The 15,640-nt window shown below is 41.2% G+C and overlaps 1 protein-coding gene across 2 annotated transcripts in view; it reads right to left on the bottom strand.

The window, feature by feature from the left end:
- LOC122565233 (megakaryocyte-associated tyrosine-protein kinase-like) overlaps positions 1–15,640 on the bottom strand; it is a 45,000-nt gene that overhangs the window by 9,511 nt on the left and 19,849 nt on the right. For both annotated transcript variants that reach the window (XM_043720996.1, XM_043720997.1), the window contains exons 2-5: positions 14,732–14,795; positions 9,521–9,634; positions 8,273–8,388; positions 6,749–6,968 (exon numbers count right to left, since the gene is read on the bottom strand). In XM_043720996.1, coding sequence (XP_043576931.1) covers positions 6,749–6,968; positions 8,273–8,388; positions 9,521–9,634; positions 14,732–14,740 — 459 coding nt within the window. In that variant the 5' untranslated portion in view covers positions 14,741–14,795. The remainder of the gene's footprint in view (positions 1–6,748; positions 6,969–8,272; positions 8,389–9,520; positions 9,635–14,731; positions 14,796–15,640) is intronic.

Genomic DNA, 15,640 nt, shown 5'->3' with positions numbered 1-15,640 from the left:
ACTGGACGCCTCCTAGCAGAGCGCTTTAGGGAACATCTCCATGACTCCCTCGTCAGAACCACATCCCCCACCAACCCAACCGCCACTCCCGGCACCTTCCCCTGCAACCGCAGGAGGTGCAAGACTTGCGCTCACACCTCCCCCCTCACCTCCCTCCAAGGCCCCAAAGGAAACTTCCATATCCGCCACAAATTCACCTGCACCTCCACACACATCAACTATTGCATCCTCTGCATCCGATGAGGCCTCCTCTATATTGGGGAGACAGGCCGCCTACTTGCGGAGCGTTTCAGAGAACACAGCAACATATTTTCAGTGCTAATTTCTTATGAATCTTTCTTAGGATGCTGTAATGCGGTTTTCTAGCTGTGGAGTCCGATCCATCGCCACCTGTTGGTAAGTGAGGTTGGTATCTGCGATTAGGGTACAGGAGCAACCTCCCAACACTCTCAAATGGAGCTACATCAGGACATTATTTAAATGAGCCACAACACACTGCAACACCCAGGACTAAGAGAAGCCAAGGAAAAATACCTGTACAACGTATTCAGAAACGAGTACCCAATAAGAGCAGTCTGCTGATTCCTGCACAACAGGCGTGAAAAGGAAGACACAACACGCCTAGCGACTCTAGCCACCCTGACATACATTAAAGACAGCTCGGAGATGATGACCAGATTACTCCAGCCCCTAGGTATCATAGTAGCCCACAAACCTACCACCAAACTGAAACAGCTCCTGATGAATTTAAAGGACCCTGTGCCAACCACCCACAGAATGAACATTATATACAAAATACCCTGCAAGAACCGCAACAAACATTGTATCAGACAGATGGGCAAAAAACTAGCCACCAGGATACATGAGCACCAACTAGCCACCAAAAGACATGACCAATTATCACCGGTACCCATACACAGAGACAAAGAGGGACAACAGTTCGACTGGAACAATATGTCCATCCTGGGTCAGGCTAAACAAAGACGCGTGGGAATTTCTGGAGGCCGGGCATTCAAACCGGAACTCCATGAACAAACAAATCAATTTGAGTTCCATTTACCAACTTCTCAGAAAACGAACCGGAAGTGATATCACCCACAACAGATCAAGACACATAAATAGTAAGTGGGACAAAACACCAGCACTTAATTGGAGGCTCACTGATGATGTTACCTAGCAAGTGATGAAACGTCTGAGAACAAATTTACCAGCTCAGTGAGCAAACTTACAACCTGATCCACAACCTGAGCTACAAATCTTCTCCAAAATCGCAGGTCTTCCCTTTACTCTAAGGCTATGCCCTCAGGTCCTAGTCTCTCCTACCAATGGAAACATCTTCCCAACATCTACTCTGTCCAGCCCATTCAATATGTTTCAATTAGGTTCCCCCCTCATCCTTCTATACTCCATCGAGGATAAACCTAGAGTCCTCAAACAGTCCTCACATGTTAAGCTTTTCATTCCTGGGACCATACTTGTGAATCTCCTCTGAACACGATCCAGGGCCAGCACATCCTTCCTGAGAAAATGGGGCCCAAAACTGCACACAATATTCCAAATGTGGTCTGGCCAGAGCCTTACAGAGCTTCAGAAGTACATCCCTGCTTTTATATTCAAGTCCCCTCAAAATAAGTGCCAGCATTGCATTTACCTTCCTAACTACCAAATCAACCTATAAGTTTACCTTGAGAGAATACAGAACTAGATCTCCCACGTCTCCTTGCACTTCAGATTTCTGAATTTTCTCCCCATTGAGAAAATAGTCCATGCCTCTTTCCTTCTATCAAAGTGCATGACCTCACATTTTCCCATGTTGTCCTCCAACTGTCACTTCTTTGCCCACTCTCCTAACCTGTCCAAATCCTTCTGCAGCCTCCCCACCTCCTCAACGCTACCTGTCCCTCTATCTGTCTTTGTAGCATCTGCCAACTTAGCCAGAATGCCCTCAGATCCTTCATTTAGATCATTAATGTATAAAATGAAAAGTTGTGGTCCCATCATTGAGCCTTGTGGAACACCACTTGTCACTGGTTGCCATCCTGAGAAGGACCATTTTATCCCCACTCTCTGCTTTCTGTCAGACAGCTAAGCTTCTCAACCATTTATACCATCAGAAGTATAATAAGTTTGAATTGGTTGACTCTTAACTGCTCTCTGGGCAATAAATGCTGATCTAGCCAATGATGTCCATATCCTGTAAATGAATAAAATAAATAAAAATGAATGAATAATTTACCTTATTCAAGCTTTGCAAAACAAAGAAATACTGGAATGTATGCAAAAGAATACTACCCTTAAATTTGGAAATCCTAGTTTAGACCCAGATCATTATAGTATAAAGAATCCCAGGATTTTGAGTCAATTTACAAAGTAACTTACTGAAGTACCACAATAATAAATTTGGATCAGATTAGTTATTAAATGGTAATACTTATACCAAATTTATTATTCCTCTGCTATGCTCTGGGTACAGATGGTTGAGCTGTGACATAATTAGAACCCATATTTTGTTTCTTAATTGACCAAATGTTTTCTTAGTCCAAGCAGCAAAAATGGTGCCAAGGAGGCAAAAAGCAAACTTCAGCAGGAATTTAGCAGAGTGCAAAGGGACAGCTTACTGTGGTCCCTAAAGGTCAAAGACCTCGCAGTCACCAGGGCTTGGCACAGGGAGACCATCAGGAATAAACAACCAGGAACTATGGCTCCAAGGGGCCCACTGTATACTAACATTGGGGGCCAGGGTCTGAGGGCAGGGCTGGGGGTCAGAGCTGGAAGCAGTACCAAGGCCAATAGTTTCTGTTTGAGGCCCACATGTAGCTAGAGTTGAAACCAAAATTACTGGGCTCTAAAGGCCACTTTATGATCAGGAACTAGCACTGGGATATTTTTGAGCTGATAGACTGACTTGACTTGGTACGAGGCCATCTTTTATAACTGAACCATTCCAATCAGAGCAATTATGGTTGGGTTCAATTGTTCTCCATACTGCTCATTGTGTCGAGAGTGTGTAAGTAGGAATTCCCCAAGACAGATATCACATGTCATGTTGACTGATGTGAATGTGTGGGCAAAGTGGCATATCTATATGGAGACCGTGGTTATACATAGGTGTAATGGCAAGACTTGTGCTTTCATACCACTGTTTAGACTTAGCATGTGTCAAGTCTTCCTTTTCTTAATTCTTTTGCAGCACTTGGGCATTGTTGGCTGGATCAACAATTGTTGCCAATGCCTAATTGTCCTTGAGAAAGTGGTGGTGAGCCACCTTCTTGAATCACTTATAGTGCAGGTTGACCCACAGTGCTGTTAGAAAGACAGGTCCAGATTTTTGACCCAGTGATAGTGAAGAATAGCAACATAATTTCAAAGCAGGATGGCATGCAACTCAGAGGTGAATGCACAGATGGTGGTGCACCCATGCAAGTGCTTCCCTTGTCCTTCTAGTTGGTAGAGGTCATGGGTTTGGATGGAACTGTCAAAGGAAGCCTTGATGTGTTGCTGCAGTGCATCTTGTTGATGGCACCCACTGCTAAGTGGTGCAGGGAATAGATATTTAACGTGGTGTGTGGGGTGCCTACCAGTTTGCTGCTTTGTTTTGGATGATGCCCAGCTTCTTAAGAGCTATTGGAGCTGTACTCATCCAGTGGAGAGTATTCCATCACATTCCTGACTTGTGAAGGTATGTGTATGGAACCAGCTGCCAGAGGAGGGGGTGGAAGCTGGTCCAATTTCAATATTTAAAAGATATTATAATATCTGGTTGGGTATATGAATAGTTAGGGTTTAGAGGAAATATGGGCCAAATGCTGGCAAATGGGACTAGATCAGGTTGGGATATCTGGTTGGTGCGGATGAGTTGGATCCAAAGGACTCCATGACTATTAGTCTGAGCTGCTTTTGTTCATATAGTTAGTCCAGTTCAGTTTCTAGTTAATAGTAACTTGCAAAGTGATGGCAGTGGACTATTCCTGCCCTCACAAACATCAAACCCTCGCACAGCTGCCAACTGACAAAAACAACCACAAGCTGGTTGAAACCATTTGGCTGCACCACACTGACCCATTCGATGACCCATACCAGCCACCTCCTGCCTGCCTTCCACCTCAACAATCTGTATGGAACAACTCCCTGAGCAAGATCTACCAGTTAGACATCCTCTGGATCAATGAAAAACAAGGGAGTCACTAACAAGTTCCTTCTGACAGTCCAATCTGTCGAAAGGCAGGTTTTGAATGAAGCATGGCAAAAGTGGTCCTTTCTAAACATATTTAGGGCTGAATAGGGCCTTACGTAGCCAACCTCCACCATTAGGACCCACAGTACAATATTTTTTATTCACTCATGGGATGTTGGCATCTATTGCTGGATGAGCATTTATTGTCCATCCCTAATTGCCCAAAGGGTTGTTAACAGTCAACCATATTGCTATGGGGCTGGACTCACAAGTAGGCCAGACCAGTAAGGCTGGTAGATTTCCTTCTCTAAAGGATATTAGAGAACCAGATGGGCTTTCTAACCATTGACAATGTTGCATGGTTAATATTAGACCCTTAATTTCAGATTCTTTACTGAATTCAAATTCCCCATTTGCCATGGTGGGATTTGAATCCACATTCCCAGAATGTTAGCTGAATTAATAATCTAGCAATAATACAATAAGGCCATTGCCTTCCCCTTGATACAAATCCCCGAAACATTTGTGAAGAGTCACAAGCAGTGTTATGTATTGTCTCAGCCACAGAATTAGTGGCGGAAAAATCAGCTTAAACTCAACAAGCGAGGAGGCCATATGTGTATTCATGGATCCGCATTTGCTAAATAAACAGACAAAACTTATGGATAGTAATTGGCTGGAATAGATTCATCCTGTTTTTTGTGGAAAGGAAATACCTAGCAACTGTCCATATTGTTGAGTAGGTCCTAGTGTTGTAGCTGTACTGGAACAACTTGGCTAGAGGCTCTGTTTGCTCTAAACCACGAGTCTTAAGTACTACAGGCAGTTCCCAGATTCTGAATGAATTCCATTCCTGAATCTGTTTGAAAATTGATTTGTACTCATGTCAGAACATGATGCAGAACAAGATAAAATAGCCGTTTGTAAGAACAAGAAAAGTTTTTATGTTGGTTATTTAAAATTACACTCCTGTATGGGATCATGTTCATAAGAACAAGTACTTGTAAGTTGGATGTTTGTAAATTGGGGACCCCTGTCTTGCTGGAGTGTTATTAGGACCCATAGCTTTTGCAGTATCCAATGCCCCCAGCCATTTATTGATATTGCAGAGTCATAGAGATGTAAAGCACAGAAACAGACCTCTCAGTCCAAGTCATCCATGCCGACCAGATATCCTAACCTAACCCAGTCCCATTAGCCAGTACTTAGCCCATTTCCCTCCAAACCATTCCTATTCATATACCCATGCAGATATCTTTTAAATGCTGTAATTGTACCAGCCTCCACCACATCCTCTGGCAGCTCATTCCATACATGCACCACCCTTGGCATGAAAAAGTTGCAACTTAGGTCCCTTTTATATCTTTCCCCTCTCACCCTTAACCTATGCCCTCTAGTTCTGGACCTTTCTACCCCAGGGAAAAGACCTTGTCTATTTAACTTATCCATGCCCCTCATGGTTTTATAAACCTCTCTAAGGTCACCCCTCAGCCTCCGACGCTCCAGGGAAAACAGCCCAAGTTTATTCAGCCTCTCTCTACAGCTCAAATCCTCAACCCTGGCAACATCCTTATAAATCTTCTCTGAAACCTTTCAAGTTTCACAACATCCTTCCGATAGGAGGGAGACCAGAATTACACACAATATTCCAAAAGAACAAATCAAATTGGCTGAAGACCAAGATGAATCATCCACATTGCACTTGTGGCTGAAGATTGTTGCAAGTGCTCCAATCTTGTCTTATATACTGATGTGCTGAGCTCCTCCATCATTCAGAAAGGGGGATATTTGTGGAGTGTCTCCTCTGGATAGTTGCTTAATTGACAAATATCATTCAAGACTGATTATGGCAAGGGTGCAAACTGAACTCTGACAGTTTGGTTGTGCGAATCAAGAAAGATCACAGCACTTCTCCATTTGAATCAGCTTCAAACTTCAGGGAAAGGAATAAAGGATTAATTGGTTCTGATACTCAAACTGCACGAGGAATGAGAAGGAAATCAGAGTGTTCCTCAATGACACTGGAGTTCTCCTTGTCCATCACAGCAACCTCAGCAGACATTTCCAAGGAAATAGAACATTCCAAGGAAATTCACCCCTTAAATATTTCCAGTTTCAGAGTTTTGCAAGCTAACATTTGCTGATATTTGTTGAAAAAACATCGTCAGGCGTTTCCCTGGGATTCCAGTGATTTGGAAGCCTGGCACTGAGGTCAGTTGATTACACAAGTCCAAGGTTTGATGTCTAGTGTTAACCAGCTAGTCACAACTGGGTTGGAATAAGGGTTATTACATCTTGCTCCATTGTCTGGGATCCTATTCCTGATTGTCAAATATAGCTCCCAGTTGGAAAAACTGTAATAATTTCCCTTATTGGTCAGCCTGCCAAGATTCTCTACTCAGACTAATGTATGAAGCAAGTCTATTTAGAAAATGTCCTGGAGTGTAAATGCGGAATTGTTTCCCTCACAAGGCAGTATGATGTTTTTACACTTTGATCTCAGTTAGCCTGCCTTTTATAACCATACATCATCCAATACAGAAGGTTGGGACAAACAGAAATTGGGTTACTCACCTCAATAAGTTCAATAAGGTTGAAAAAATAGTTTTCTTCATCGATAGTTAGTTTGTTGTCTTTGTAAATGACACGGTAGTGACTGACTTCCTCTTTTGTGCTGACACACAGCACATAGTCACCAGGATGTCGAATGGATTCTCGTACCAAGAACAGGCCATCCTCAGTAGGCTGGAGCACCCTCACTGCATCTTCCCCACTGATCTTCCCGTGGAACCATCTCATGAAGAGTAAAGAAAGAACAAATATTAGCAAGTTACTCAAGGCATTTCCATGACATTTTCTCCCCTCAGGCAACAGATTTAGCTCCCTCTGCCCACCTAAACCCAGCGAATAATGTTTCAAAACCCCGATCTTCCCAACCTCCTGCCCACACATTAATTCTTTTTGGCTATACTTTGCTCACTTCTCCTGAAGCCATAGACTCAGGTGTTCCATCGCATTGATGGCTTTGAACACCTCACTCAAATATTCACATTTAAGCCCAAACTATGACAAGCTACACAACCATGGGGGACTTTGATAGAGGAAGGCATCGAGGTCAAAGTCGACTTTGTGATAATGCAAAATAACAAATAATAAATTTTCACTTTCAATTCTTAATTCCATTGATTTATTTCTGTTATCTCAAAGTCGAGATATACCCCACTGCCAATTTACCAGGAATTGATGTACTTTCTATCTAGCCATGGATCACTGATGCTGATTGTACTGTCTAAAGCCATTGGGACTTAATTTTACAAAGTGAGAGTGGATGGATTTTGAATTAAAATTTTGCCCATGAACGCACCTGAGGTCAGTGATCTTAAACTGGGGACCAAGCCTCGGCCATTCTGGCTCTGCAGGCTTCTGAACCTCTTCGATATCAACTGCGATTGCTTCATCTTATTTCAAGATAAGATTAGATGGTCACTGCTCTCAATGTTGTTCTGGCTGAATAAACAACTTTGTTCCAGCAGAAGGTTGTGTGCAGGTGGTGAAACTCCAGTAGTAAATCTATGTACACCTCCTAACCCTTCATTATTTCATATCTCCGCCAAAGTTCTTTTGGTCTGGGCTTAAATGAGGTATATCCAAATAGTGACAGCACATGCATTCTGATTAACAGGGTAAACTATTTTCATTTCCAATGTATACTTGTGCATTCTCGGAGATGGTAGAGCTGTCTAATGAGCCAATCTGATTTAATAAAAAGTAAATTGTTATTGATCATTTTTTGAGGTAAGGCCTCATTTACATCGTGCGGGCCTTCTGTCATTATTATTTATAGAACCCAGTCTAAGCTCAGTTGCAGCAGTCATGTCTCTGAGCCAGGGGTCTTGTGTTTAATTCCCAATACAAAACCTGAGCACATAACCTAAACTGCTGCTTCCACACTGAGGAACGACTGCACTGGTAGAGATTTAATCTTTTGGATGACATGAGAAACTGAGGCACTGTTAGTCATTATATGGTACTATTGGAAGAATGACAGGGGAGATTTCTGTTGGCCAAATCCATTTAACAATTGGAAAAGGTACTTACGGCATCAGACTGAGGTTTGGGTCAACTCGAATGGCCTCACGCTCACGTAGATTATTTCTGGATATCAGACCTTCTTCGTCTGTCTTATTAATTTTTGCTCTATACCATCCCTTGTTCTGTTTACAATAGAAAAAAATATATATATTATCAATAAATGTAAATAATATTATCCTTCCTTCCTTTCCCTCATATTGCATTTCTTTCTCACCCATTCTCCAAGTTCCTTGTTAATTTTTCACTCATTCCTTCAGAGTTCCATATTCTTGAATCGCACTGAGTTTTCTCCTCCCTGCATACCCCTATGTTTGGAAATGGACTTATCATAGCAAGCAGGCTTGGTGCATTGGAGAGTTGATTAGAATGTGTGTATGGGGAGAGTTATCAGGATGCGTGAATAAGAGTGTTTTTTCAATCCACTGGAACCTTACCCTCATCCAGGGAATTTTTGGAATATTACATGCAGGGTGCATGCATAGGAAGAGTTTATCAGAATGCATGCAGTTATTGAGATAAATGCATGGGATGAGTTGATCAGGATATTTGAAATATGAACTGTGTAAAGGAGTTGTAGGGGAGACAGAGAATTCATTGATGAATGAGCAGTATTGCTTAGTGGTTGGAAATTTAAAAATGATTTTCTTCAAAAGGTCAAACGTGAAAGTGATACAGGTCATTCTGCTATAACGCATGTTTTGTTAATACAAATTCGTTATAATGTGATTGACAAATTGAGGACACTGTTTCTAAAGCGCAAATTTTTATATTGTGTGTAGGCTGTAACATGATTACATCGCCAACACTTTAAGCGCTATTTTTCTATAACGTGGAGTCGCACAAGAAAGCAGCCATCATATGAAAGAACAAAGAATAAAGAAAATTTACAGCCCAGGAACAGGCCTTTCGGCCCTCCAAGCCTGAGCCGATCCAAATCTACTGTCTAAACCTGTCACCCAATTCCTAAGCATCTGTATCCCTCTGTTCCCCACCTACTCATGCATCTGTCCAGACGCATCTTAAATGAATCTACCGTGCCTGCCTCTACCACCTCTGCTGGCAACGCGTTTCAGACGCCCACCACCCTCTGTGTAAAGTACAGGTTGTTATAGAGGAACAACCTGTACATCCATTCATATGATGTCCCAGATGGCAAGGTGGCATGCCACACACTTCACATCCCAAAAAAATCCTCCCAAATCGGAAACAAGATATAAGAAGGTAATACAAAAACTCCAGATATTACATACTCACATTGGCAACCTTAATAATTGTCAGGATATCTCCCTTGTGAAAAGATAGCTCATCTTTCTTTGTGGTTTTGTGGTCACACTTAGCTATACATTGTGTTCCAGGTTCCCAACCTTTCTGCAGAAAGGAAATGACAATGCAATTTTAACAAGAGAATTGCAAAATTCAATTAAAGGGAAAACAATGAATCTGCATCTTTCATTCTGAAATGCTTGGGGAGCAAATAGCCTCTCACTGGATCACTGATCAGAGCAGCACTTCCATGGGAAGATTCACTGTCATGTACAGTCCAATCAGTCTTTGGGAATTTAGTAGTTGGCTGATCCCTGCCAGACAGTGGTTACTCTGTTAGGGTTTCAACTATTCACACTACTTATTAATGACTAGGAAAATGATACAGTATGTTATATATCCAAATTTACAGATAATACAAAGTTAGATGGCATTGTAGACAGCATTGACAATACATAAAATTACAAAGGAATATTGATAGAGTAAGTGAATGAGCAAAACAGTGGAAGATGGAGTTCAGTGTAAGCAAGTGTGAGACTAATCACTTTAGACTGAGAAAGGATAGATTGGTGTACTTACTAGATGTTAAGAAGTTAAATACAGAGGAAGTCTAAAGAAACCTGGGGCTCAGGTGCATAGATCTTTAAAATGTATGATCAGATATAGAAAGTAATCATGAAAGCTAATTGAATGCTTGCTTTTATATGTAGAAGTCTGGAGTTTAAGGATGCAGACATTATGCTGCACTTTTATAAAACCCTGGTTATACCCCACTTAGACTACTGACAGCACCACGTCTTGCGAAGGATATATTGGCCTTGGAAGGAGTACAATGTACCATTTATAAGAATGACACCTGGATTTCAGGGATTAAGTTATGACAAAAGATTATACAAATCAGGTCTGTTTTCTCTAGAATTTAGAAAGTTAAATTCTTCAAGATATTAACTTGATAAATATAAACAATTTCCACAGGTTGGGGATTCCAGAACCTGGAAGTTTGGTCTGAGAATTAAGCCCAGACCATTCAGGAGGAATGTTAGGGAGGACTTCTTCACACAAAGGGCAGTTGATATTTGGAGCTTTCTTCCACAAACAGCAGTTGATGGTGGATCAGTTAATTTTAAATGTGAGTGTGGTGTAAAATTCCAAGCAGTGGAATGTGGTGAAACGGTTAAAAATTATGTCCCAATACATGTGTGAATCTAACCGGAATGGAGGTGTTGCTTAGTCCCGTGTGAATCTTCTTATCTGTATGTAACCAGAATGGAATGTGTTTTTTAGCCTTGCTCTGCTGTTCACATGAATGTTTATATCTGGAAAAGAGTATATCAGCTGGAAAAGTCTCCAGTTCGGTGAGTCTGCTCCGGGGTTACGTTTAACCGCCGAGCGTGGGTTGTTGGCAACCGCTCTACGAGAACTGACGGCTCCCAGTTTTGGTAACATGTAGAGTGAGTATAAGCCAGACCCGTTGTGGCGACGCTGCGGGGAATAAAATGCCCATATTCTAGCAGACTCGCCTCTTGGTCGTTTGTTCTGTGTCAGACTACTCTCCTACGAACCTGACCTTGAGAATTTTTTAAAACAGTGAGATAGATAAATTTTTGTTAAGCAAAGGTATTAACAGATGTGGGCCAAAGGTAGGTATATAGGGTTAGGCTGTAGATCAATATGATCTCAGTGAATACTGGAAATGGCTGGAGAGGCTGAACAGCCTACTCCTGTTTCTAAGTTCCTATGTTGCTAGGATAGCAGTTTTGCCTTGACCTCTATGACTGGCCTTTCCAACCCTTGGTTAAGAAGGGAATAAAATAAGTCAGCCAGGGTTCCTGCTTATGATTGCTATCCAATGACTGAACATTGCTATCTTATTGCAAAACGCATGCACATCTTGCATAATGCACTCTGTAGCTGAGTAGCCTGCAGACACTTGAGGCAAACAGCTGAATTGCCAGAGTTTTCTCTGACACTGTTTTCCAAAGAAGGAGTCAGCAGCTTCATGAGGTTGGGTGTGGGCAGTGAGAAATGGGAACTAGTCTAAACATCGCCCCATCCAGTAGTCACACCCAGTTTTCAAATTTCATTTCATGTTTCAAATAAAACTGGGGTATAAAAAACTGCTAAAGAGTAAAATGACACTTTCCCAATTTAGGAAAAAATGCAGCCAATTTACTAATGTTCTTTAAATTAGGAAATCATTACCCTAACCTCCACATGACCTCAGTCCCACACACAACATATTGAGCAGTCACGACTCTGTGAAGTGGTTGAGAAAACCACGTTGTTGCATCAACCAGCTTCGTGCAGGAGTTAAAGAAGAACCACCACTCCCTTCTCACATTGACTACTGTGGACAATAACTGCCAATCATTCCAATAATAAATGTAAACAAAAGAAACAAAACACAAAACCTATCACTACAGAAAAAGCACTGGAGAAATGAATGGGGCTAAAGGCTGATAGGCTCCCTTGACCTGACGGGATGCATCCTAGGATAGTAAGGAAGTAGCTGCAGAGATAGAGGGTGCATTGGTAGTACTTTTCGATACATTAATAACTTGAATGAGAAAAATTAATGGATTATAGCCAATTTTGTGGTCAACACAAAGATAGGAAAACAAAAATAGGTAGGAAGACAAGTAATGAGGATGACACAAGGAGCCAACAGAAAGATATAGACAAGTTAAGCTAGTGAACAAAAACTTGACCCGTAGACTATAATGTGGCAAAATGCAAGGTTATGCATCATGGCCAGAAGAACAGGGGAGATGAATATTATTTAAATGGAGAAAGTCTGCAGAAAACTGCAGCACAAATGGTTTCGGGTATCTTTGTGCATAAATCACAATAAGCTAGCATACAAGTACATTGGGTATTAGGGAAGCAAATGGAATGTTGGCCCTTATTTCAAAGGGAATGGAGTATTAAAATAGGGAAGTCTTGCTAAAACTAGATAAGGCATTAGTCAGACAAAACCTGGGATACTGTAAACAGAAAGGAAAGATATCCTGGCATTGGAGACAGTCCAGGGGAGATTCACTAGGTTGATTCTGAGTATGGAGGGATATTCTTATGAGGAAAGGTCAATTAGGTTGGGTTTATACATATTGGAGTTTAGAAGATTGAGAGATGACTTTATTGATACATTTAAGACTCTTAAGGGATTGAGAAGTTGTTTCCCCATGTGAGAGATTCTAAGAGTGGAGTGTATAATCTCAGAATTAGGGATGGCCCAGTTAAGACAAGGTTGAAGAGGAATTTCTTTAACAGAAAGCTGTTAAGGCAGAGTTATTAAGCATATTCAAGGACAAAATGGACAGATATTTCAGTAAGGGAATCAAGGGCTATGGGGAAAAGGCAGGAAAGTAGAGTTGAAGATTATTAGATGAACTATGACCTCGATGAATGGCAGAGAAGACTCAGTGGGCTGAATGGCCTACTTCTGCTTCTACATTTTAAGGTCTAATGCTCATATCCTCAAAGTAGCTCAAACAAATTTTATCTTCATATCAATACGATGCCAAATATACAAACCATCCTCTTTGACTATCCCTTGAGACAATCATGTTCTTCAACATCTCCAAAATATGTCCAAACATGCCATCCTGAACTATTTCAGTTTGGTTTTAATCATTGCTACCTAAGCCCAACAAGAGCCAATGTAGTGCTTTGAATCTTGTTTTGCCATCTCGTGATGAAAATGTAGAAGTCAAAAGGTGGACACCCTCATGGTGTATCAGGAGATTTGGTTGGTACCGTATTCTGCTTAAATGCTTCCAATTGTAAACACTACTCCCATTCACTTCAAGGAGTGCAAAGAGATTTGGTCTTGTAGGTTAGCAAACTGAGTCCACTCATGCACTTATTGTTTCACAGGTGACCTCCCATCCTCTCCTTCCTTGGGCACAGTTTAGATGGTGCCTGAAGACCTCAAGTAACTTGTCCAAAATCATGAGTTTAAAACATGGATTTGGGCAATGAATCTCAGTTGAGAATTTAATTGTGGAATGATGAAGGGTTTGCACAAAGGTGTTGGTGGGATGATGTTGGCTGCTAAGAAGCATAATCTCAGTTAAATCATCATCTAATTTTCAGACCAGCAAGATAGTAGATGTTAGCTATTTCCTACTCTCACCAGCCCTCAAACCTCCACTGCTATCCAAGATCAATCAGTGTAGAAAGGGCAATAAATGTAGTCCCAAGCAAGTGAGAGGGAACTTACTGAAATCAAATCATAAAATACTGGATATGTGCAGCAGGTCTGTGGAAGGAGACCTGCTTCAAGCTGGTTAATATTTCAAGCTGATGACTCTCAGACAGAATTGGGAGTGCTCAGAGATAAAACAGTCTTTAAGGCAGGCAGGGAAAGGGGAGCTGGAAAGGACAAATGAGCAGAAGGTAGGGGAAACTGGATGACAAAAGGGATGATAGTGAAAACAAAAAGAGATAGCACTAAGGAAACCAAGATACTGTACGTAAGAGATATAAATAAGAAAACAAAATAAACACCAACAGCTATTGTCCAAAAAGAAGGAAAACAATGGGGACTAGAGGTTACCATCTGAATTTGCTGAACATAATGTTGAAATGGAAGGCAATGGTTTATTTGAGCTTCAGTGCAGGAGACTAAGAAGAGAGAGTCATCAGGGTGACAACAAGGTAGATAAACAGAATGACAGATGGCCAGAAGAACTGCCACTCTAACAGATGAAACAAAGGTGTTCTGCAAAACTGTTACTCCATGCATGTACCTTGCAAAGAGATAGCGTCACAATTTGTTCTGCTAAATTGGATAAAGTACAAATAAATCACTGTTTAAATGTATTTAATTACCAGGGATCCCATTCTCAAATCCAAGCTTTCTCCGTGTGACAGGAGACTCAGAGGAACAATAAACTGTGGACACAAAACACCTTCAGCCTTTGCCATTGTTATCGTGTACATCAGTAAATCAGACAGAATCTGAGGGCTAACATCTCACACTGCTAATCAATTTATGCAAAATAGTGGAATACAAAAAGTATTTCCACAAAAATGCACTGACATGATGCCAATGAAGCATCTCACACTCTTGTGAGGGGAAGTCATCTTACAGCACCACCCAGTCCTGTTCTTCCCCAAACTCCCCACTCACACACACCCCGGTTTTCAGAACGCTTTGCATTGACCCAGCATAATGCAAAACTCTTAAATGTAACTCACCAACGCCATCTCAAGACACTTGTCTCCTCATTGACGAGCTGAAAAGTCCTGAAAATGATTATTCCTGGTAGAACAAATGAGAATACAATTAGAATGAGGCAGTGGAGGAGCCCTAACCATGTGTCAATCTTAATAATAATCAGAGTAATGCCTCGTTACAGGAATTTCACAAACTGCCGTTATGAAATAGATGAAAGACCAGCAGGGTCATGTGGTATTGAACATCCACTCATTAAAAAGTACTGCAGATACTGGAGCCCTGAAATAGAAGTAGAAAGTTCTGGAGAAACAGCCTATTGTATTCAAAATGTTAACTTCATTCCTTTCTTCACGGCTGCTGCCAAAACAGTCAAGATTCTTGTCGTCATGATTCGGAGATGCTGGTGTTGGACTGGGGTGTACAAAGTTAAAAATCACACAACACCAGGTTATAGTCCAACAGGTTTAATTGGAAGCACTAGCTTTCGGAGCAACGCTCCTTCATCAGGTGATTGTGGAGGGCTCGATCGTAACACAGAATTTATAGCAAACATTTGCAGTGTGATGTAACTGAAATTATACATTGAAAAATTGATAGTCTGTTAAGCCTTTCATCTGTTAGAATACAGTGATAGTTTCACTTCTTTCATGTGTAAATCACAAAACCCTTTTTTTAAAGTTGCATTCTCGGGTTAGCTGTTAACAATGGTGATAGCTAGACAATGTGTTGAAGGTGTTAGCCCCCTGTGTTCTCTGTCTATGACCTGATATTTAGATTGATTCTAATCTAAAAAGTGAGATAACAGAGTTTTACATAAATTCATGCAGTTTTTGAACTCAGAGTTCGACATGAATCTATGTGGTTTTTGAGCAAAGTGCAATGTAACTCTGAAAGTACCAAAAAAATCACCACACAAAATATATGTGTGC

This window comes from Chiloscyllium plagiosum, chromosome 31 (genome assembly GCF_004010195.1).
Source record: "Chiloscyllium plagiosum isolate BGI_BamShark_2017 chromosome 31, ASM401019v2, whole genome shotgun sequence".
Classification (NCBI taxonomy): Eukaryota; Metazoa; Chordata; class Chondrichthyes; order Orectolobiformes; family Hemiscylliidae; genus Chiloscyllium; species Chiloscyllium plagiosum.
The sequence above is the reverse complement of the archived record's forward strand: the minus strand, read 5'-3'. Positions and strand labels throughout refer to the sequence as shown.